The 23,642-nt window shown below is 39.4% G+C and overlaps 1 protein-coding gene across 2 annotated transcripts in view; it reads right to left on the bottom strand.

Annotated features, from left to right (window-relative positions):
* The window catches only part of wasf1 (WASP family member 1), a 58,863-nt gene that overhangs the window by 8,277 nt on the left and 26,944 nt on the right, over positions 1-23,642 (bottom strand). Inside the window, exons 4-7 of one of the 2 annotated variants that reach the window (XM_079255476.1) lie at positions 14,182-14,335; positions 8,997-9,114; positions 3,967-4,050; positions 126-182 (exon numbers count right to left, since the gene is read on the bottom strand). In XM_079255476.1, coding sequence (XP_079111602.1) covers positions 126-182; positions 3,967-4,050; positions 8,997-9,114; positions 14,182-14,335 — 413 coding nt within the window. The remainder of the gene's footprint in view (positions 1-125; positions 183-3,966; positions 4,051-8,996; positions 9,115-14,181; positions 14,336-23,642) is intronic. The other variant, XM_079255477.1, reaches the window with a different exon arrangement.

Raw genomic sequence — 23,642 nt, 5'->3', positions numbered from 1 at the left:
CCTGCCTCTAAGACTTCAACCTGAATGACTTGCAGCACAGAGTTGTAAAGTAATTGAACAGCGAGAAAAACTTTACAGACAGTATTTTGAAATATATTCACCATTTTTTTTTTTTTTTCACATACCTGCCCTGGAAGGTCTAAGTACCTATAGACCTGATCATACATGCGGGGGTCCTGCAACTACAAGAACAAAAAACCACAAGAGAAGCACCAGGGGTGAGGGGAGGGGGTTAAAAAAAAAAAAAACAAATGCACAAAAATGAGCATAACACCGCTGCACACAGTCGACAGAGACAAAAAGCAGAGTGGGCGGTGAGAACAAGAGATACAAAAGGAAGAGAGGGGAAAGAAAAGTGCTGTTAAACAGAAAATGACAGCATGTGCAGCCCAGGGGACGTCACAATGCAGGTAGGACGCTACGGCACACACAATCCTGCAAAAACACACACACACACACACACAGAGGCAGAGAAATAACAGAGCCAAGCTTCATCCCAAACAGAAAGATGACTGACATAGAAAGGGAAAGAGCACACTGGAATGGGAGAACAAACTACAAAAGTGTGTTTCTATGTGAGAGGAAATACTTGTCAGAGCTACAGCTAAAACACACACTGATGACTGGCATGCACAACAAAGACACACACGTGCATTGGTCAACTCATAAGATGGCAAACAAGACAAAGGCACATGTCAGACTTCAGCTAAGTAGATGCACATCCTAAAACACCTTAAGTCACCTGACAGGAAACAGTCATGTAGAAAAATATGCTACCTGACAAATAATTACAAATAAAACAAGATATTCTAGATAAACATTTCAGAGATGAAATCAATCATATTTATTCTGCATATTCCTGAACAAAATGAGCCATCTGTTTCACTTATTAAATACTCATCAGCCCATTTGTTCCTATTAATCAGAAATATGTAAATCCTAAAAGACAAGTTTCTAATCCTTATTTAAAACAAATAAACTACACATTTAAGAAAACATTTACACCCATTTGTTTGCTAAAATCCATATAAACAGTAATTCTGTTTTACTTTTGGCTGCGGCTGGTTTTTGTGATTAGAGATTTTACAATTACTGAGTAACCTGTCAACTTGTAAAACAAAGTGATTACCAGTAATCACTATATAAATACTATGATGTAAATACTTTAAGTATTTTACAGCAATACTCTTGAACACACTACAAAAAACATTTGAAGGTAATAAGAAGCACATATGAAACTTTAGCCAAATTCCAATTCATCCACTTGGCCTTAATCCTGTTTTTATCAAGTGATGAGGAACCCATTTCTGTTTAGGATTCAGGAGTCATCTCACCATCCAAACCGCTCCTAACACCCTGCTGAATGACCACTACAGGCACAGAGGAGAAGTGGAAACATTTCCTGGTAAAACTGAGGGGCAGGGCTAATTATAGGGTTGAGGTTTGTGGAATCAAAATATCAATTACATGATCAGCACATTAAACATTTTTATATAGACATGTTAATTTACTGTATGGGTTGAATAGAGCCACAAAAACATTCTCTCCAATGACATGCAGCTTCTGCTGAATTAAATTAAACTATTTTTTAAGAGATTTGTGGATATTTTAGAAAAATGCTCTGAAACACCCGCTCCTGCTTGCAATGATGGGACTGGATATGAAAAGCAACATTCATTATTTCTTTTGTGTTGCATAAGTGACGTAGGGTGGCCCACTGGTTCTTTTTCAATAACTGAGTGTGTCTGTGTGTGTTGATTTTGAAATGAAACATGCTGGCTGGCAGGCGGCTGATTCAACACAACGTGGGCTGTGGACACTTATGACATGGCTAAATCATGTTGACTTTGTCCGTCCACTTCCGAAGCCAGGCTGCTCTGAGCGAGCACAGGAATAAATCCTCAAGCTAATGCACATTGATTAGCTTCTGATTCATCATGGCACATTACCTCCCCGATGGGGCCTTGGCTGATGGGGGGGGGCTCTGTGCTCAAATGCACAGGAACACACACATTTACACACATGCACCACTTTCTACTCTGCTTAAAAAAAAACATTCAGCCATTTTAATTGAATGTCATGAGTCAGGAATATTCTGGCCTTTGGTGTGCCAGTTCCCAGATATGCTGAGCCTAAACAATCCAGTTGCATTCTGACAAATAAAGTAAGAAGAGTTTTAGTGTTTAAACTTAAACTTTTTGGAAAAGATTGCAGTAACAGCAGCCATCCTGCTTTATAGATCTTTTTTTTTTTTTTTTTTGACATCACAATGTGAAGTAAGAAGAACGAGAGCACATATCACCGCCACCACCTCAGGTCTGCCTGAATAAGTGCAGTTGTACATGTTGATCTGTCTTGTCCTGTCGTCTTCACCCCAACCAGTCGAGGCAGATGGCTGCCCTCCTTGAGTCGGGTTCTGCTGGAGGTTTTCTTCCTGTTAAAGGGGAGTTTTTTTCCTTCCCACTGTCGCCACGTGCATACTCAGGATGGGGGATTAGATCGAAGTCATGACTCGATGCAATCAGTTGGTTTCTATTATAGGCTATTTATGAATTGGCTCAAAATGATGTGTATGTTGATTCGTGTATGTAAAGTGCCCTGTTACAACATTGTTGTGAAGTGGTGCTATACAAATAAAGTTGAATTGAATTGAATTGAACATGTCAAACACATACATTAACGTAATTCTGCCTGTGGGAGACAACCATCTGTCAAACACATCATCACCGTGCAGGTTTTAATGCCACAAAACATGTGCAATTGGCATTGTTAATGGAAAATATGACTGAAAATGGAAGGAAAGTGAGTTTGTACATTGAAAAAATTAGAATTCATGCATTCTATATTAAATGTTCTAATGCCTAAACGGGTTTGATTCATCTCTATTAAATGTGTCCAGTTTCAGGAAGCTGTGTCGCTATGCTAAGCTGCCATCTTTTACCTGAATGGGCTGGTGCTGCATGTCAGATACACAGAAATTATATACATGCATTTTTTTTTTTGTCTGGCAGTACATCTAAGCACACACACCACAGGTGTGTTATCATTTGTGTGGATGGTTTTGTGCTTGTGTATAAAGTAACAGACTCAGCAGAAATGCAGCTGTGGAACCCCCTGATGGAGGGGCCACCGGACCACCCTACTGCTGACAATAACACAAACCGTACATACAGTAGTGGTACTGCTGATCAGTCAAATTTGGGCTGCACAGACTGACACAGCAGCTATCTGGAGGCTACTGCTTTTATTAATAAATGGCATTCTCATAAAGCCTAATACCTATGTCTATTAAATAAAAACAGAAAACAAACAGCTGCTTTTGTTTTATGCTTTGAAATTTGTAGTTGTAATTATGCAATAAGATAAAAAGGAGAAAGAAAGAGCAATAAAACTTCTGCTGGAATGTCTGAATAATTAAACCAAAGTTTGTCTAAACTGTGGTCAGTCAGAAACTTTGTACGGTCAAGCTTTGCTCATAATTTATTCTAAATATAGACGTTAATAAGTCATGTTTCAAGTGATGTACAGCTACATTATTGCAATGCAGGACATCTTTTGATTTTCTAGTAAAACATGATGAGTGTCAAAGGAGTGAAGCTGAAACAACAATTAGTCACTTTTATCGTTTCTAAAGTGGAAAACAAATTGAAACTAATGTAAAGGACTTGCCGTTTGTTAAGCTCACCGCTGCTTCATGCTGCGCCTTGATTCTCTTCACAACTCGCTGGAATACTACTCACAAGAAGCAATCAATGTTCAGGACTGCTAGGCTTCAGCCCTCAGGTAAAACTGGGATGCAGGTGTGCTGGAGGGTTGTTAGTACAGGTTGAAAGTGGGCGGTTTGCTTGCTTGGAAGAAAACAGAGGAGTGAGTGGAGAGTGGAGGGAGGGAGAGAGAGGGCTGCAGGCTGCTGCACAGAGAGCAGATGCTCTGACGATGGGGCGAGGAGAAGGGAGAAGCTCTTACCTCTGGGGGAGTAAGGAAGGGAGGAGGGGTTTCAGAGAGGGCTCTTATAAGGCTCTTGGGACACACAAGATAAGGCATTTCCAGCTGCACAGAGTTAGATAAAAAGCAGGATTCAGAAAAGAGCGAAAAGAAAAAGGTTGAGAGGAAAGGCGGTGAAGAGAAGTCCTGAAGCAGTATTTTTACTATCTTTTTCCAAGTACTACACATTCTACTGTCTCACCGCTATTATTTTGCGACATCCAATCATCCTGTCAACTTACGGCTTCAGTTAGTATTAGCAAAATGTGGATGTCTGTCGCACTGAGAAAGTCTAACAGCTGAAACTAGTTTTCAAACAACTGCCTTATTAGCTGAACAGTTGCACAGGCTTTCAGCAAGCAAGAGGAGCAGCAGGAGACGACGGAGGGCGCCTAAAATATGCCTTGTGTGACGTCTGCAGCTGTTGTAGCATAAGTTTTTGTCTTGTCTTGCTTGACTCAGTTCAGCATTAAGTTCCACAATAATTCCTCAACAGTTAAACATAATTTTTTCTTTTCTTTTCAGTCTAAGATCATTAAAGTGTCTTACCAACAGTGGCTCCACTGTGGTATTTCAAGTTATTGCACAAGCATCATATAATCTTACTCCACAGCTAGATTGTGGAATAAAATAAAATAAAATAAAATAAGCCTGTCACTTAGTTTAGTTTCTTGGATGTTATCAAACTCCATTTAAGGTATTTTTGACATTGTGTACTGTATTCATGCTCAGTACTGGCATGCAAGACCATTTTACAACTGGTCTAAACAGCATAAAAATAAGCTAAAATATGAGCTATAATCACCACAGGATCTTGGAAAAAATAGTCAGCTGGAAAAATAGGATCAAATATGCAGATTCCATCCTACATTTTAAAATCCTGCACAGATTGGCCATTCCAGAAAATCAAAACAGGCTGACCGGGATGAATTTTTTTAGGCAAATGTCTGGTTCCATTTTGGACCTACAGACAACTTGTGTTTTCATATTTTGTGTCTACAACTTGGAATCCAGTACCTACTGTTTTACATGATCTACACACCTTCAGTTTATTTAAAACCAAAATCTAAAATTTATCCAAAAGTCAGAAACCACCACAGTAAAATTTGTTTTCATGGATTTCCAGCACCAGTGAGAACCCTGCCAATGATCAAATAAAATCCAATGCTTGATGGTATAACCTGCAGCTCCGTGATGAAGTAAAAAAGTTTGAATAATTAATATTTATATGTATTGTGAAGCTGAAAGATCATTTTTGCACTTTAATAAAAACTACCACTGTTTTTACATCATAATGGATAAAAATGATAAATGTAACATAAATTCAGTTGTTCCATATTGATCAAAGTGTCTCAGTTCAGTGTGAATCTTCACATCAACTTTACAAAATTCTGACTGGAAATCTGAATCAAGATATTTTTATAAAATCAGGAAATCTTGTTAACATTTTCTTTATATTGTGTAATTCAAACACACTTGCAAAAAAAATTCCTACATGTTTGCGTTTACATTTCTAAAATAAAGATTATTGGATGTTTGCGGGATCCAATCTGGTGTTAAAACTGGGAATCCTTCAGCTCCAAACCAGTACTGAGATGTTGCTATGACCACTGTTCAGAAACTGTACACTCTCCTTATTGATGATAAAGTACTAATGTAAAAATCTATCACATCAGCATTATTACACTTTCTCTAAACCTTAATTATAATCTTTTCAGTAAAAAACACGATGCTTTGGTGAGGAGATTTTTTTGCTTTAAACATTGCGCTGTAATTATGCAGGAAAGGCATAATAAAAGGGCTCATTAACATGCAATAGTTGGCCTCCCCTGCTTTAATAAGAACTGGCAAAAGCATTTTTCAAACAACAATGGCCCAATTTCAGAAAATATCTCTGCCCCCTTTGTTTGAGTACAGTATGAAAAACAGGCTCAAATCTGAATGTCGTTATATTCCGTTAGGAGGCCTGTGAGTGCTATAATGAGACGGGAAACAGAGAGGAAGAGCCAAAAGCGATTCTCCATAGGGGATCCAGACGTTTGAGACAGAGCTAAATAAAGCTTGGACTCAAGTGCTGATCTCAAAGAGAAGCAGCAAGGTTTTCTGCAACTTCCTTCGCAGCTTATTTTTCCCACTCAGTCCCAGGGACCTTCCTCTCACATAGTCTACTGCTAATCCACTGAGGCAGAGGCCAACGCAGGAGCTAACAAGATTAGGACACTACAGCTTTCCTCTGCTCCTTTATCTCTGCTCTGTGCTGCTTCTCATTCATCACTGCTTCCTACCGTTTGTGCATATGAGTAACTGTGTTAAATCTGACTTCAATAAAACTATTATAGTTACTAACTAAAATAGCTGCTGACACTACTCATTTCCTGTTCTTGTTTCAGTGTTTCAGTGTGCATGAAAGGAAATTGTTGAAGTTTAATAGAAAAGGAGACCTCATTTGTGTGTAAAAATGAATGTAATAATTTATAATTATGTTAAGATTAGATATTGTTTTGTAACCGCAGACTGACCGTCTGTTATGAACAACCTTGTTGCCACTTCCAATCTTGTTGACGCTTCTCTAAAGTGTAAGACAGTTTAATGACTTTGCAGACATGAATATGTTTTATTCACACTAAAAAGGCACCTCTGATCCACATTCAAAAGCTAGTTTACCACTATGTTGCTATTTTTGGTTTTACTATTTTCATTTCAGCAGACTTGTCCTCAAGTAAAAAGTGAACAAATATCTGAATATCCACCACACACACTAAAACCTGAAATTTCCAACAGTTTAAAACTATGAAAATAATACAGGGCAATAAATGTATCCTGCCAACAATGGCCCTTGTTTGGTTGGTGGACTAAAATTCATCATTATCATTCTCTTGTTTTTTTTATTATTATAACATTATCAATATATTACCACTATTATCTCTCTCTCTCTCTCACATACATATATATATATATATACATATATATATACACATATATATATATATATATATATATATATATATATATATATATATATATATATATATATATATATATATACACACACATATATGTGTATGTGTGTGTGTGTGTGTGTGTGTGTGTGTTTATATTCCTTGAGCTGCAGTTTATAATTTTTCCAGTGCAGGGACAAATATGAGATGAGACAGAGAGTAGGAGTATAGACTAAATTACAGACTTCACTGAGGAGAGAAATGCAACGGAGCTGGAACACAGTTTGTCATGGCACAAATTGTGTTGGCACCCAGTCTCGGATGGAAACACACTGACTGACAGGTGGTGAGGCATGTCAGGTCCCTGACACGGCAACTGCACAGTACATAATGGCCTATTAAGATATTTTTAAGCACTTGTGTGTGTATTCAAGCCTGTGTGTGTTTGTGTATCCACATTAAGATTAGAGAAAGAGTGATTATAAAACATACTCAGGATTTGAGATCAAAATGATCAAATGGAAAGTATCTGCTGGATCTTCTGGTGAAATAATGAGATGCGACCATAAAGGACATAAGTAATTATGGCCACTAATTCAAACACACATGCTGAGCATCATGACTGAAAGGCAAATTAACACAATGCAGCACAACCACTTGAAGAGCTAAGCGATGAAGTGTAAAGATTTACGCCTTCATTTTCAAACAAACTCATTTGTACACTGTACACAACATATGTGCATGAGCAACTTTTTGTGCTCCCCACAAACACACACACACACACACACACACACACACACACACACACACACACACACATATACATACATAATTCCTCTGCACCGCATTTGTACTTATCCTCACTCAGATCATTTATCTCCCAGGAATACACAAACCAAGAAATATGTGTTTGTGTGTGTTATTCCTAACCGATCCTGTTTTCCTTGTGAATGTCCTCTGGGCCTTTCCATGGGGTCCGTTCTGACTGCCAGTGTGGCGAGGAGGGAAATGAACATGGCTTTACATGCTGAGCCCACCCGGGGCTTTAATTAGAAGGAAATAAGCAGAATGAGCTTTGCTTACAAGCGGTCACATCATCCTAGTCCTCGGGAGCAAATGAGGTCCACCTTTGGTAGCATATTAGTTTTCTACTTCATGCTGTTGGTGGAAACAATGCATGCATGCTCAAGTTAAAATGATCTAATCAATACTAAACTAGCAAACAATCCCATCTAAATGTGATTATATTTACCCTTACTCTCTCCGTCTTGGTGAAACCTGTCATCCATCCTCACTGTGTCATTCCCAGTCATTACAAACCTCATAACCAACCAATTATATCCTCTGCGTTCACATAAACCCTCAGTGGAAAATCACTCTCTTTATTCCTCGCTGACATGGATGTAATAAGTTTTGATTGACTGCGAGGGGGCAAAATGGGGAGCTGCTTCCCACGCAGGGAAATGCAAGCTGGTCCTGATTACCGTTCCTGGCACTGAGGGTGGGAAACCCCTCCGTTTTGAGTGGGGGCCACAACCCTGCACTTGATGAGTAAGAGCTGCTTTCGGTAGATGATGAAGAACCTCTACATTTCATCTGATCGTGCGCATGAAAATCTGATATCACATTGCATCTGTACACAGATCTTCCTCATTAGGCTACGTGACTGTGTCTGTTAGCAGAGGCAGAGATGACGCACAGTGAGAAGCAGCTGCTCCCATTAATTAGATGTAATGATCACACAAGTAATAACTAAGACGGTTGACTGAGGGAAGAGTTGATTTATCTATGAATGGTGACTAATTAATGCAAGAGGCTACATGGTTTGAAGCCAAGCCTGTGAATCTATTAATGAGTCACCGTGTCTGATAATTCATGCAGGACACATCGATCTGTATCTGAGGAGAACACAGGAAGTCTCTTCTCCCTCACTTCATCACCTCACTACTCATCGCAAACACTTCAATCTATTGCAAGAAACAACAACCTACACAGTCCTCAACTGCTGTATGGGGAAAAAAAAACAGAAATGGATGAAACAAAATGTGGGCAACCGGGGCCTTCGAGACTTACCTTCTGTTTCCGCCTCTCCTTCCTCTTGTCCTCTGTGTCTTGCAGCATCTTTTCTCTCCACAGGTCAAAAAAGTAGGATGGATTTGTGTAAAACTTTAGACAGTCCTTCCCATCATCCCTGCAGACAAAGGAAACATAAATGAAGCAATCAGATTTCATTTTGGTTCAATGTAATGATCACTGAAATTATAGAAAGCCTGAATGGTTTTTCAAGAAATTCCTTTTACTTTAAAAACATTGAGTTCGTGACTTTCCCCTGTTTTAAAGATGAATGCATCATTACAGTGAGCAGTTTATTTGCAGGTTCTTACATGATTGACTATTTTGGTATTTAAAATGTTTTCTTTAACTTCACAAACTTTCAAATGGAACACTTGACAATGTAAGTCGAGCAGGGACGGACGGGCCAGCCCGCATAAAGGGCATTTTCCTGAGGAGCCGATGTGTGTTTTGGGCTGACAGAGTTTTTAAATAAGCCTGAATGGCCGACAGAACTCACTAGATCAGTGGTCCAAATAACACTAGACTGGTCCACTTGAACTTTTAGCTGCACCTCCTTTCTTTGTGGTCCCCGTTTCTGAGTGATTCATTCATCCAAATTTTCAGAACAGAATTTTCTTCCCCAACCACTGGCTAATAAAACACGTTGATCCGCAGCCCGTTGACTACTTCCTAACTGGCTCCACAATGAACCAATCAGATATTTAAAACCGCCTCTGGCTCGGTACCAATAGAGGTAAGATAAGAAGCACAGAGAAACTGTACATTTAAAAAAACAAACAAAAAAAAAAACTGCAAATGTCCAAAGATGATTGGCATGTTGACAGGACCTTCATCAGCTGCTGTGGATGATGATGATGATGATGATTATGATGATGATGATGGTGGTAGAAACTGCAGTAAGACACACTACTTTCACATCGCTGAGCCCGTTAGCGGCAAACATGCTAGCTGTTAGCAAAGTTATAAAACAGCTGTTTAATCACCATCTTAGTTTGTCTCCTTATTTTAATGATACTAGTTTATGTCAGCAGAACAACTGTTTAACAGGTTAACTAGTTGTTCGCTTGCTTTTAAACCATCACTTAGCAACATTAACAGGGAATCTGCAGATAGTCGGATACTTTTAGGTTTTAAGTGTAAGAGGCAGCTTCTGTGTGTTTATGGACAATATATGAGATTAGCTCTCCATCTAAATTTTTCACCTCTGCCCAGGTGGTTTTGATTTTGCCATGTTATCCAACTGTCTGTCTCTGTGTTAGTAAAACTACTAAGTTGATTTGTGATTTTTTTCTGAGAATGGGTCTTGGCTTAATTTCCATTAAATTTGAAAGACATCTAGAAGGAGCTGTGGATTCAGGAAATTGTTTCAAAGGATTCTTCCCAACATGGGTGAAAATGAGTTGCTTGGTGGAGGTCTGCACTCTGAGTGCTTTCCTGGTTATACTAGATGTCTGATGCAGCTGTTTGCTTGTTTATCAGAGATTCCTGACCTGGCTGCATCATGTTGAAGACAAAGTCCAGCCGTTGTTTAGTTTTACCTGGTTTTGCTAAAGAGGAAACAGTTTCTACACTTTGTCCAGGAACAGTTTTCATCTCATCCATCATTTCTCATGAAGTGCAAATGTTTATTTCTTTATTTTAGTATCTAATGTGTGTTTCCTGCTTACTCGCTGTATGGTTTTAGTGGCTTTAAGGATTTGCACGGCTGATAATCACATTTAAGGAAGTGCAGATATTTGTGGTGTGCATGATTGTATATGGGCCAGTCTGGACCAAAATGCCAGTGCTGATTTGTCTGTCCCGCTCCGCCCAGTATAAGAGTAATAAAAGCAAGACATTGTCACATTTAGGTGGTTAAAAAAAAAAATCAACAACATGTGGGCATCCACATGTATTAAAAAAAACAAAAAAACCACCTATGTGAAAGTCCTCCACAGGTTGCAAGGCACCAAATAACTACATAATTACATTTTCTTATTCTTTTTGCACCAAGTTTCTCATAATGCAGCAGCTAGGATCTGAACAACTCAGAGAAATGCAGAGAAAAGGACGAAAGAAAAACATAATATGTTTTAACTCATCCCTTTGTTCATTTTTGTCTGCAATCCCTGAACAAATCATAACCATTATTTACTATTCATCATGAAAGATAGCTGAAGCATTAGCATCCATTCCCACTCAGCCTTCTTCCTTTCTTTTTTTATTCCTCGTTGACATTACAGAAGCCTCTGTGTTTAGTGGTCACTGTGATGAAAGGCAGGAAAACAAGAACAGACTTCATACAGATGAAAGTCCCTCTTGACAAGGAAATTTGCATACACAAGTCCCTTAGCATGCTGCTTGGAAATGTCATTGCACATCAGTATTGCATATTTTGCTTTGAAAAAAAAAGAAATGTATATACTTGGAAACATTAAAATGTAACAATTACAATTCCCACAAAAATCTTACAAGCGGTCCAACAGGTGAAGCGAAGATGAAGATTAGACAAGTGTTCTGGGAACAACTGGGTGACAGTGTCGATTAAATGTCCTCTCCTCTTATGTGTTTTGTACAAATTAGCAGTAATTTAAATGTGTGAGGCAAATAATCTCCCTCACTCACATTTTAGGCCATCTTTGACGTGTCAAAGGAATACAAACAAACTTAATAAAGTCTGACCATTCATGGCTTTTCACTATAATCTGTGTGTAGCTGCCTTCACTGAGTGTTGGCCATGTCTGGGGAGGCAATTATTTGGCAGCGACACCAATAAGTACAAGCACATAGAAGATGAAAAGGCACAGCTTCAAAAGGCAAAAGTAGAAAGTCTAATGATATGCAACACAACAAAGAAAATAGGATTTAACAATGGGATGAAGCGGGAGTGGGGAGAATGCTACTGAAGTGTGCATGCGAGTGCACTACAGGTAGAGTTTGGGTTTTTGTAAATCATTAAGTCGGGGTATTTTTACACGTTCAAGGTGTGTTCGTGCACTTGCGGATGAGAAACAGCAACAGAGAGACAGAGCGGAGAAGCTTTTCTCTGCATGCATCTGAGAAATAACAGCCTGGGGAGGCTACTCAGGGAGCCTCTTAGTGTGATGTGGTGAGCAGAGAGGAGAAGAGAGGAGAAGAAAATATAAAGAAGGGGAAAGGAGGAATGAGGAGAAGTGAAGAAGACATGGCAAGAAAATGAATGAGAAGGTAACTTTAAGAGAAGGGAAAAAAATACAGTCCAATGTTTTAAATTGTTAATCAAAAGAATGAAATCATCATGCTGAATAAATGTCATCATTCATGCAGTGCTGGAGAAAAAACTGAAGGAAATCTGGGGAAAAAAGGACGCTCCAAAAAAAGCAAAATGTGTCACCACACATTATAATCTTAAAAAAAAAAAAAAAAAGAGGCGGGGGAGGGGTATTGTCCTCAGCTTGCTGTCCTTTTTCAGCTGCATCTCTCCATACTAATTGAAACCGAAAATAAGTTGATCCCAATAAACAAGACTTCAACCTTTAAATTGAAAATGAATAACACTCGGAATGGCCACCTTTGAAATAACCAGTTTTAACCCGATAATAAAATCTATGTGTCACAAAATACAAAAGTGTCTAATGATTTAGAGTAGCAGCTGCGGAGTGTGAACTACAGAGTAACAACCAATGATAGCAACCAGTAAAGCCAATCGAGTGCACAAATGGGTGCTAATGTGGCCTAATCATAAAAGTAATTCTAATATAGTTTATATTTCAACAAGAAGCTGTCAAGATACAATATTGGAAGTTGTTGTATAAAGTAAAGAAATACAGGCGGACTGTAAAAGTCTGAGGAATATGTGCAGAAATGATTGCACTACGGGACAGATTTCCTACTTGTGCTGGCAAAAATAAGCACTTCTGGAAACAGCAGCACTGAAACGCCAGAAAATAATATCCAGTTTAATCTTGCGGCGTTGCCAACATGACATCTGTAACAAAAAAAAAAAATCATTTACTGTGATTCTGGTGGCATTGATCACAGCTGCCAGGGTGTGTTTTAGAACCTGAAATATGACTAAACAGTTTGGTTTGGGATATAACCATAGACTGAAAAACCCTCCACCTGCAGCAGCTTGCAAAGGCCACGAAATTAAAGGCAGTTCTTTTTTTTTTAATGGATTACTCACCTTTTGGACAACTCCATCTATCACTCTCCTCATCTGCTTCATTTTCAAGAGCCAAAGTCACCAGCTAGCTAATGATTGAAATGCACTAAAAACCTTGAGATGCACACACAAGCTATATTTATCCACCAACAGTGGCCAACGGTGATTGATGGCTGCACTAATCCCTCACCAATCAGTACTGGCTGGTATTTGTCCCACATAGTATAGTTGTGTTCTTTTAGAAAGAGAAAAGAAAGAAAAATCAAAGTTTTTTTTCCACAGTGGCACCAACACACCTTGCATTTACTCCACATGGCAGATCACAGAAACATGTCTGACAGAGTCATTTCATTATTAGCCCTGATTGGTTATGAACAGCTTGTTTCCATCATGGGATTGCTGCTGCCACAGTTTTTGAATAGATCATGCACTTTTATACTCTCAGGATCTTTTGCAAAGCATGGTGTGTCAGAGTTTTAGGGAAAATGCACCAGGGCCAGCAGCTCAACGTACACTCAAACCCTGAGCTATAAACCCATGCTAGCTCTTGGATAGCACAATGTTTTAAATATGGACATTCAGCAAACATGACTATTGAACCTTTCGACAATTTGAACATTAGACTTCATATTGCTAAAATACTTTTAAGTGTCAGGTATTCCTAATAACCAAAAATAAACTGAAATGGTTGCTACTTCGTAATACCCATTCATATTATTCAGATTAGTGAAAAGTAAATAGTACTGCATAATAAACTGATCAGAGCATGTGTAAAAAACTCCCATTCATTCGAGATTACAACCATCCAAGGTCAGAGAGCTTCTCAACACACCATTTTGAGTATCATGGTGTAATTAAATCTTTTGTTCAGAGCAGGGAGAGATTTAAAACAACAAATAAGCTGAGTAAAAGCTGTAATTTGAGATCATTTTGTTGTGCAAACAGTCTTTTCAGGGTGAATAGAGTAAGCATCAAATGAATAAACGCAGGAAAAAGTAAATGCCATCAGCATTGTGAAATCTGCAGGGGGGAAAAGTGGCTGTCAGACACTGTTCAGACCTGTAAGGTGTGAGTATGTTGAGGGGTGGAGGCTGCTCGCAAGTGTGGAAGGTCTCATGCAGTGGAACCGGCAGAGACTTGCGATCAAACAGCTGCTGGTCCTGGATAGTAGAACTCCTAAAAGCCTTCCTCATGGTAATGTCCTGAAGCGACACTGTGGAGGTGGACAGAAGGAAAAGAAATGATCAGAGGAAATGAGGACTTGCAGTTATTAAATAAGGTTCTGTGTTACGCATTTCATGCATTTACGCTTGCTGGCTGCGTGATTGACAGAAACCTCACTGATGAACACAGTAAATGCAGTCTGGCTCCATCTCATCACTATCATGAAAATTGACTTTGATGCCATTACTCAAGAAGTAAGAATCAATGTTACAGAGTAGTAAGCCTGTTATAATCCACTAATCATTGCCCCTCGGGCTAATGTTACACTGTTGTTCTCACTGCTTCATTTCAATCTCCCTGAAGGAAAGCCACATACGATGAGTGAGATAAGTTGTGTTGACATTGCTATACAAGCAGAGATTGATGGGCCACACACACACACACACACACACACACACACACACACACACACACACACACACACACACACACACACACACACACACACACACACACACACACACACACACACACACACACACACACACAATCTAGTAATTAACTACATTTAAAGTAAATTTTCTGAAAGTCAGTGGAACACAGCTGAGACTATCACAAATGCAAGTTGGAGAGTCTTCTAAGGGGACGGATGAAAAAGCATGCGGCCAATAGTAACCCTCAATCTGGCAAGCAAAGACTCTTGGAAAGAAAATGCAGAACGTTGCAAGCAGATGTGAATTTTACATGAGGAAGTTACAAATGGGTGCATTTTACTGCAGCCGGAGGGAAATCTAAAAAAAAGTAGTGGCAACCCAAGTATCATTCTGTTATTCATAGCCTTTCTATCTCACACACACACACACACACACACACACACACACACACACACACACACACACACACACACACACACACACACACACACACACACACACACACACACACACACACACACACACACACAGACAAAATGTCAACATAGACACAAATACTAAAACTGTACAAAACTCATAGCAAAAAAAAAAAAAAAACAACAAAAAAACAAAACAACTCAAAACCATCATTAAACCATCGCCTCAATAAAATGATACGAACAAAGTCACAAGCTAACCCTTTTCCATCATCTACACTGCAGCAACACAGCTGGATAATGACTTTCACAAACTATGAAGGACCAGCCACCTGAGGCAGTGAAGGATCATCAGTAACACCCTCAGGAAACCATGGCGTGATAAGCAACAGGAGAAAAGTAAAGAGGCTGGAATAAGCAACACAGAGACAATAAACATAGACAGGATCATGGAGTTTGGGGGACAAACAACATGAGAAAACAAATACTAAATTCAATTCAATTTCAATTCAACTTTATTTATATAGCGTCAAATCACGGCAATGCCATCTCAAGACGCTTTACAGACAGAGGGGAAAACATAATGAAGGCCAATTCATAACAGCCTATATAAGGAAACCAACAGATTGAGTTGAGTCCAAAGCCTCTTTCCCACTGTAGGAACCATTTGACGTTCCTGTAACCTTTTCAGTTCTTTGGCGCATTCGGACAGATCGGAACTTAGGGACCATGCCCCTGAGTTCCTATAACCATTTCAGCGCCTACTCAACTTCCGGGTCTTTCCTTAGTTCTGTAGGAACGCATCTGACGAAGCAGGCTGACGTAGGTGATAGCTACGCCCTCGCGCTGAGCGCCGCTACTTAATTTCCGCATCGTCAGACCCCGCCATTTTTAAAAACCACTGTTTACGGAAGCATGGAGAACGCAGCTGATAAGTGGACGGACGACGAAGTCAGAGCCCTGCTGGCCGTTTTTTCAGCCGAGGAAATCCAGAGGGGGTTCGAAAGCACACAAAGAACACGATGGCCTTGTCGCTCTCCATTTTTGCTCCTTTGTGGTGTTTTCCTCTTCGCGGTTTGTTTTGTTGCTGAGTGGCGCTAAAATAACACGTCACTGTCGCAGATGGTTGCGTCAGATCGGTAGCGATCGGGTCTCCGACTCATGTCCGAATGCAAAGTGACACGGTTCTCTGGCGAAGGACAGTTCTTAGAACGCTATTAGTTCTCAGAACGCAGTTCTTAGAACGTCTCTGTCCGAATGAGACTCAACTCAATCTCCCATCCTGAGCAAGCACACTGGCGACAGTGGGAAGGAAAAAACTCCCTTTTAACAGGAAGGAAACCTCCGGCAGAACCCGGCTCAGGACAGGCAGCCATCTGCCTCTGCTGTGTGGGGGGGAAGAGGACAGAAAGACAACAGACAACAGGAACTGCTACTCCCGGCCAGGGAGACCTGCTGAGACAGGAGACATACATGTTAATGATGCAACACTGTTATGGGGGGGGGGGGGGGGGGGTGTAAAAGAAAGAGATAAAGAGAAAAAGAAAGAAGCTCAGTGTATCAGGAAATGTCCCTCAGCAGTCTAAACCTATAGCAGCATAACTAAGGGATGCTAACCATCCCTAGCTATAGGACTTATCAAAAAGATAAGTCTTCAGCCTAGTCTTAAAGGTGGGGAGGGTGTCTGCTTCCCTAACACTAACTGGGAGCTTATTCCATAAGAGAGGGGCCTGATAACCAAAGGCTCTGCCTCCTGCTCGGCTCTTTGAGACTCTAGGAACCACACGTAAGCCTGCAGTCTGCGAACGAAGTACTCTGCTTGGTATATAAGGAACAATGAAGTCTTTGATATATAGTGGTGCCTGGTTGTGGAGGGCTTTATATGTAAGGAGAAGGATTTTAAATTCTATTCTAGATTCAACAGGCAGCCAATGAAGAGAGGCTAAAACTGGAGAAATATGATCTCTCATGCTGGTTCTGGTCAGGACTCTGGCTGCAGAATTCTGGATCAGCTGAAGGGTTTTCAGGGCATATTTAGGACAGCCCAGTAATAGAGAGTTACAGTAATCTAGTCTCGAACTAACAAAAGCGTAAACCAGTTTTTCTGCATCACTCTGAGACAGAATGTCCCTAATTTTGGCTATATTACGTAAATGAAAGAAGGCTGTTTTAGTAACCTGCTTAATATGTGGACCAAAGGACAGGTCAGGGTCAAATATTACTCCAAGGTTTCTCACTGTAGCACTGGAAGCTAAAGTAATGCCATCCAGGTTCATTACAAAACCGGAAAATTTAGCTCTGAGTTTTTCAGATCCAACGAGAATTACTTCAGTCTTATCTGAGTTTAAGAGGAGAAAATTTCTAAAATGTAAAAGCTGACAAAAAAAATTATTCATGGTTCATCACATAAAAACGGTATAGCATGATTTCAAGAGGAGAGAGAGAGAAAAACAGAAAGGCATCAGGATCCCATGAGGGAAGTGCAGTAACCTGAGCATTGCCAGAGGCTGGAATTAAGCTTCAAAGACAGCATGAGAGAGGAACTACAGCAGCCATTTAGGCAGGAAGCGCACACACACGCACGCACGCCCGCACGCACACACAAAACTGAGAAAAAAAAAAAGAAAACATATTTTGTACAAAATCTGTTCTTTGTTAAACAGAAATAACCACAAGAGGAAACTGATGGCACTTTGCTTCTTCTAGCTTCATCATTAAGAAGACATTGTTAGAAGTACGACTGTTAACACTTGCTAGTGTCTGTAAATGACCACGCACAAGATCAAAATATCTAGCAGTTTAGTCCAACAGAAGAAAAGTGACTTTTCTTTTCTTACTTTCATCTTCACCAACATGGGAAGTGCTGATCATCTTCTCTACCTCAACATGGTGAATTAAAATTTAAAGTGCTCTTCGAGTTGATCAGGCGCCCTTGTTTTTAGCAACTGAACGTTAACATTACAGTTGTATGTACACCTCCGTGCTGATTTTACTTTTTGCATTCTTGCAAAGAGATATAACAATAAAAGAAAGGAAAGCACAAAAGGAGCTGAGAACAATACTATATAACTTGCTGCTTACAATTTTCAAAAACACACACTCAGGCGGGACTGTTACAGACACAAAAGACCCTGACAGAGTCAGGAGCAACAAGTGGTCGACAAAGGGTCGAGAGCACCGTGTGCTGCTGCCCAAACAGATTTAGGTACTTCATGAGGCTTTTAGATGGTGTGACAAGTAGGTGCAAAGGCGACAAACAAGAGCGAGCGAGTGCAGAGGTCTGTGCCAGAATGCATTTGAGTGCTGAGTGAGGTAGCTACAAACCTGTACTGAGCAGCACTAAGCTCTCATGGCGCACTAAATAATGCAGGCAGAAACACTCACGTGTGAGAGATCCGTCACACAAGCAGATGGATTTCTTACAATCTTTTACATCCCAAGTAAAAAATGTCATTCACCTTAACTACTAATTATGTTCATGTAGAGAAGAAACATGAGTGAACATGTGAATGTAAGTAAGTGTGCATGTGTGTTAACATGTTTATCAATTGTTGTGAGGACCAATATGACATCCAAATACGGTAAACACCTTCAACAGCTTGTGTGAAGTTTAAGACAAGATGTCAGGGTTCAGGTATGACCATTTCTGTTGAGGTTTGTTGTAAGAGAGATTAGGGTAAACAGCAAGGGAATGTGTCATGTAAATCAGCAAGAGTCCTCACAAAGACCAGCAAAAGCTGTTTAAGTGTGTGTCTAAGTCGGGCTGCACCAGGTGTAGCAGCAGCTTCTGATCTCAGGATGTGAAGCTTCTTATCAGTGAGCCAGTCCTGGATAGTTTATCTCTTTCCTTCATATCTTTTACTTAGACAGATAACATCTGGCTAAAATACTCTTAACTAAAGTGAGGTGAGGAAGTTCTTGTCACTCTCAGGGACCTTCAGTTTCTTTAAATGTAGCAGGAAAATGATAGAATTTATTCATTCCTCCCCCATTTTATACCCCATCTTATATGGATGCAGTCCAGTACACACACACACACACACACACACACACACACACACACACAGCAACAGCAGACAAGAAAAGTCACAGACCAAGCTGCCTTTTAGCATGCAGCTATGCCTCTCTCATCTGTTTTACCTCAATGCAAATGCTGCCCTATAATTCTGGCTTCTGCACACTTCCTCCAGCAGTCCAGAAAAACTCTTCACTCTGTCTTATTCAGCTCATGCTCCAGCTCTTCCTACCCCTCCTTGCTTTTGCTGGTGAGACTGCTTGGCTCCTTAAATCCCATCATTTATTTAGTCCCTCCTTGGTTCAAAATTTTGTACACAAGGTTTCACATTTGAATTGATAATCCAGAAAATAAAATCTGAAATGCGTGGCACAAAAACACAGCCTGTGTAAGCCTCATGCTTGGTCAAAGACAAGCTGGTGCATAAGCAGGATATATAAGGTACTGTCACGCTGTATGAGTGTTCATAATAGAAGTGTGAAGAAGTACAGAAGAGATAAGTAGCATCCTCTGTATATATATCAGTACATGTTGCTGATGTGAAACAAAGTCAGCTGTTAGTCACAGATCAACTCACAAAGAATACATGGAATAATAAGTAGAGAAGAAATCAATTTGTTTAATCCAAAGAATTAAGATTCTTCATGCTGCTGATTCAAAATTAGGATAAAGTCTGATAGATTATCCTACCTTTTAAGATCAAAGTGTGCCGAGAAGATTATTTCTACAATATATTTACATTTTTTAATGCGCCATAGTGTAAACATTTTAATGCATTTCATACTGGCTATTGCTTCCATTTTGCATTTTGTTCCTGTCCTCTCCTTTCCTCCAACTATAGCTTTTTATAGTTTGAAATTTTGTTATCCTTTAAAATGAGTTTTAAACAGAAACGGTAACAGTGATCAAGCTTTTATTCATTCACTTCCCCTTCTATTCAACAAATGTAAATGAAGCACATATATACGAGAAAATCTGCTTCTGCTGAGAATCTCTAGGATTTGTATGCTGTACATTTGTAAACCAAATCATCTGAAAGTCTAGTCCCCTTTAAACAAATGTTTAAAAAAAAAAAGGCCTTTCCAGCTACAGATGAAAAGAGATGATAAATAACAAATGTGATTTCCACAGAAAAGACACTTCGGTCTTTAATTACTTGGTATCTAAAATGATTAACATTTATGCACAATAAGCCGTTTCTATTAGTTTTCTAAGAAGCCAAAAACTAAATACAAAGAGATGAAGGTGAGAACAAGGTAACTAATATGGCAGATGTTAAAAGGAGGAACAAGGAAGAGATCACCAGTGACTGAAGGCTAAATTCAACGCAGAGAAAAGCAAATGCTAAAAGATCAAAATGTCATGGGAGAGGCACGTAGAGGGAAGGGGAAAAAAATGGTAATAGAAAAAGTAGAAACCATTTAAAAGGGTATGCAAAGAAATGAACAGACTTACAGAAAACAGAGAGAAAACAACAAGACAGTAGATAAAGAAACAGTTAGAGCCCAGAGGTACTTGGGGTGGCTTTGTGGCCTTCCATAATGGCCTGAAGCCACTGCAGTGATGTAACGGTGCCATTAAAAAGGGGACACAGGCTATTAGTTTGGCTGGCTAGAGTGGTCGAAGGAAGAGGGCCTGACAGCACTGAAACAGCATCCATGCAGGATGAAGAGAAGAGCAGAAATCAATCAAAAACATGAGAGAAGACTGTTAACAGTAGAGACGGGCAGGAGGAAGCCGGCGATCTGGACAGGAGAACTGGGGGGCTGAAGGGCAAAGTAATGGGAGACACTCTATGAAGGGTCAGCTGGACACAGGCAAGGTGTGTGTGTGTGTGTGTGTGTGTGTGTGTGTGTGTGTGTGTGTGTGTATGCAGGTGTGCAGGCTCCTCATGTATCAGACTGAACATGTATAAATTTATATGATAATGCTCTTTTGACATCGACTACAGCGCAACCAAAGCCACTGCATATATCAATCTATCCACCCCTCCTTCCCATGTCTCTTCCCGACCTTCAGCTAAGCATCCTTCATCTCTTCTGCCATCCTCCACCCTGTAACCTTATGCTCTAGGCTGATAAAACATAACTCACTTCAGTGTGTGTCCATATCATGGACTGCTTTAGCGGCTGCCTCTGTAGTGTGTCTGCATTAGTAGCCAAACCAGGCGAAGCTCCACAGGTGTAACAGACCAGGATGCACAGTACCCAATACACAGATCACATGACTAATCTTTATAGCTAAAGCTAAGTATACACAAACAGTTATTTCTAATTAACACTTATTTCACTTGTCCATTCTCTCACCAACTTGAACAGGGCTGACTGGTGATCATGTGACAGTTTCCTGCCCTTTTAACTTATGCTACGGGGATGTCTTAGACATAGGAACATTTTTATCATTGGCCAATAAAAACCACTTCATTCTCCAAATTATTTACCTAACTTGAGGTAAGATTGGGCCTGTTCATGTGGCCTTGAGTTCTGTACCTGCACTCAGCGAGATGTCACATATTTGTGATGTTAATGCAGGGAGATATCATTCTATGATCGGACACTGGAGCCGACGCTGAATATCTGCTTACTTTCATTAAAAGTTGGAAATCTGTGGAATGTTATTGGTTTTACGTTGCTTCACACCTTAGTGTATAATTTTCCAAAGTTAGCAAAATAAATGTGTTAAATGTTTGATGACCAACGTGTGCTAGTGCTTATATTAGAATTTTGCAATTTTTGCAAGTACAGCATTGTACATTATTTATAGGAATCCCTTAATTATTAGTACTTTAGTCCAGAGGAAATCACTGTTTACAGTAATTTTCACTGTTTGCAACATGTTTGATGGTCTTTGGGTATCAAATTACACGTGGATAGCTGTGAGTGTGGAATTTTAATTTCTGATATTAAAATAAATCTCAATCCCAAGTCACCAAATTTGGTTAGCTTGCACTTCCCTGTTTTACGAATAAATAAACATATCAATTAGCATTATTTTGGTTTGCAAAGGCTAAATAGGGTGTCGTTTTAAGCAAACATACCTTTTATGCTTAATCTACTGGAAATTCAAAGACAAAGAAACAAAATCCCTTTATTGGTTTGTTTTAAACATCTTCACCACGCTTCAACCAGGACTCCATTGTTTGCGTTGTCAAGGCGACAGTGACTGATGGATATGGTTTGGCTTGTAATGGTTGAGGTTTAATTGATGTCGGAATGTGAGACTTTGAGAGAAATGAAATAGTGTAGATCTAAATGTAAATTCAGTTTATGAATGTACATTTATTGAAATATACTAAATATTTATATAATACTATATTTATGGACGTTTTAAAGAAAACATAAGAAGATATGTCTTCAAAAAATTTCACGTACCCCCTGAAATGCCCACCCCCATTTGAGAAACAGTGCTCTAGAGAACGTATCAGGTTGATCACGTTGTCTTTCAGCAGCCTTGAACACATTTATGCTCACTATATTTCCATGAATGTTGACAGAAAATACAGCATCTTCAAGTTTGGCCATTACTTCCAGTGCTTCTGATACGCCATCCAATGAGCATAATTCCAAGAATGAACAGAGCAAAAAGGTCTTAGAAGATCACAAAGAATGCTGAAAAAGTGCATTGATGAAGAGGAACAGCAGTCATGTTTTCAACTCAATGACTCACTGACAGTACCTACAGGTAGAAGACACTGAGATAGATGTCACAGCCTCAGCCAAAGCTGACAGTTTCATTTAAGTTGTTTATACCTCAGGCTTTTTTTTTTTCCCTTTTTCCTGGAATAAGGCATCTCCGTGTTTATATGGTATGTTTTCCCCTATAGGACCCCCCGTTCCACTCCTTACCATTGTGTAAATTAAATCAAGACACAGTGACTCTGGCTTTTCACCAGTTTTTGCTTTCGCTGTAGGTGATTTTCTCCAAGTGCAATAATTTCAGTTTGCTTCACCGCACCAGAATATACAGGGTTAATACCATTACATGCCATTTCTTCATATTACAACAGATGACAAAACTATTATTCTTATTCTTATTTCAATGTTCATTGTGTCATTAATATGAACAGTTTCTGCTTACATCAAAACAGTGTAGTATTTTTCCCCTCAATTAGCTCAATAATTCCCTAAATTAAGATATAACCATTTCTGCACTGAGGTCTAAATTGAACTAATGACTGTGAATTTAAGTTTTAAACATGCTCAAATGATTGATTAGATATTATCCACTTCATTTATTTCCACAACAACCACTCACACCTGCTTAAAAATACTATAAAATGTTCTTATAGTTTAACAGTAAATAAAAAATCATTTTTAGACAAAGTTTTTAACAAAGTTTATCCACGAGATTTCAGCATACAAATGAGGAATATCAAAAACAAACATTTAGATTAAAATTAGATACAAACAGGAATCAATTCAAATTGTTGTCGCAGGCATGTGGTCACTGCGCAGACAGAAACTGTAATCACTGTGGGGTTGGGGCGGGGAT

Source organism: Telmatherina bonti (genome assembly GCF_933228915.1).
Source record: "Telmatherina bonti genome assembly, chromosome: 16".
Classification (NCBI taxonomy): domain Eukaryota; kingdom Metazoa; phylum Chordata; class Actinopteri; order Atheriniformes; family Telmatherinidae; genus Telmatherina; species Telmatherina bonti.
Note: the sequence above shows the minus strand (reverse complement) of the source record. Positions and strands in the feature narration are given on the sequence as shown.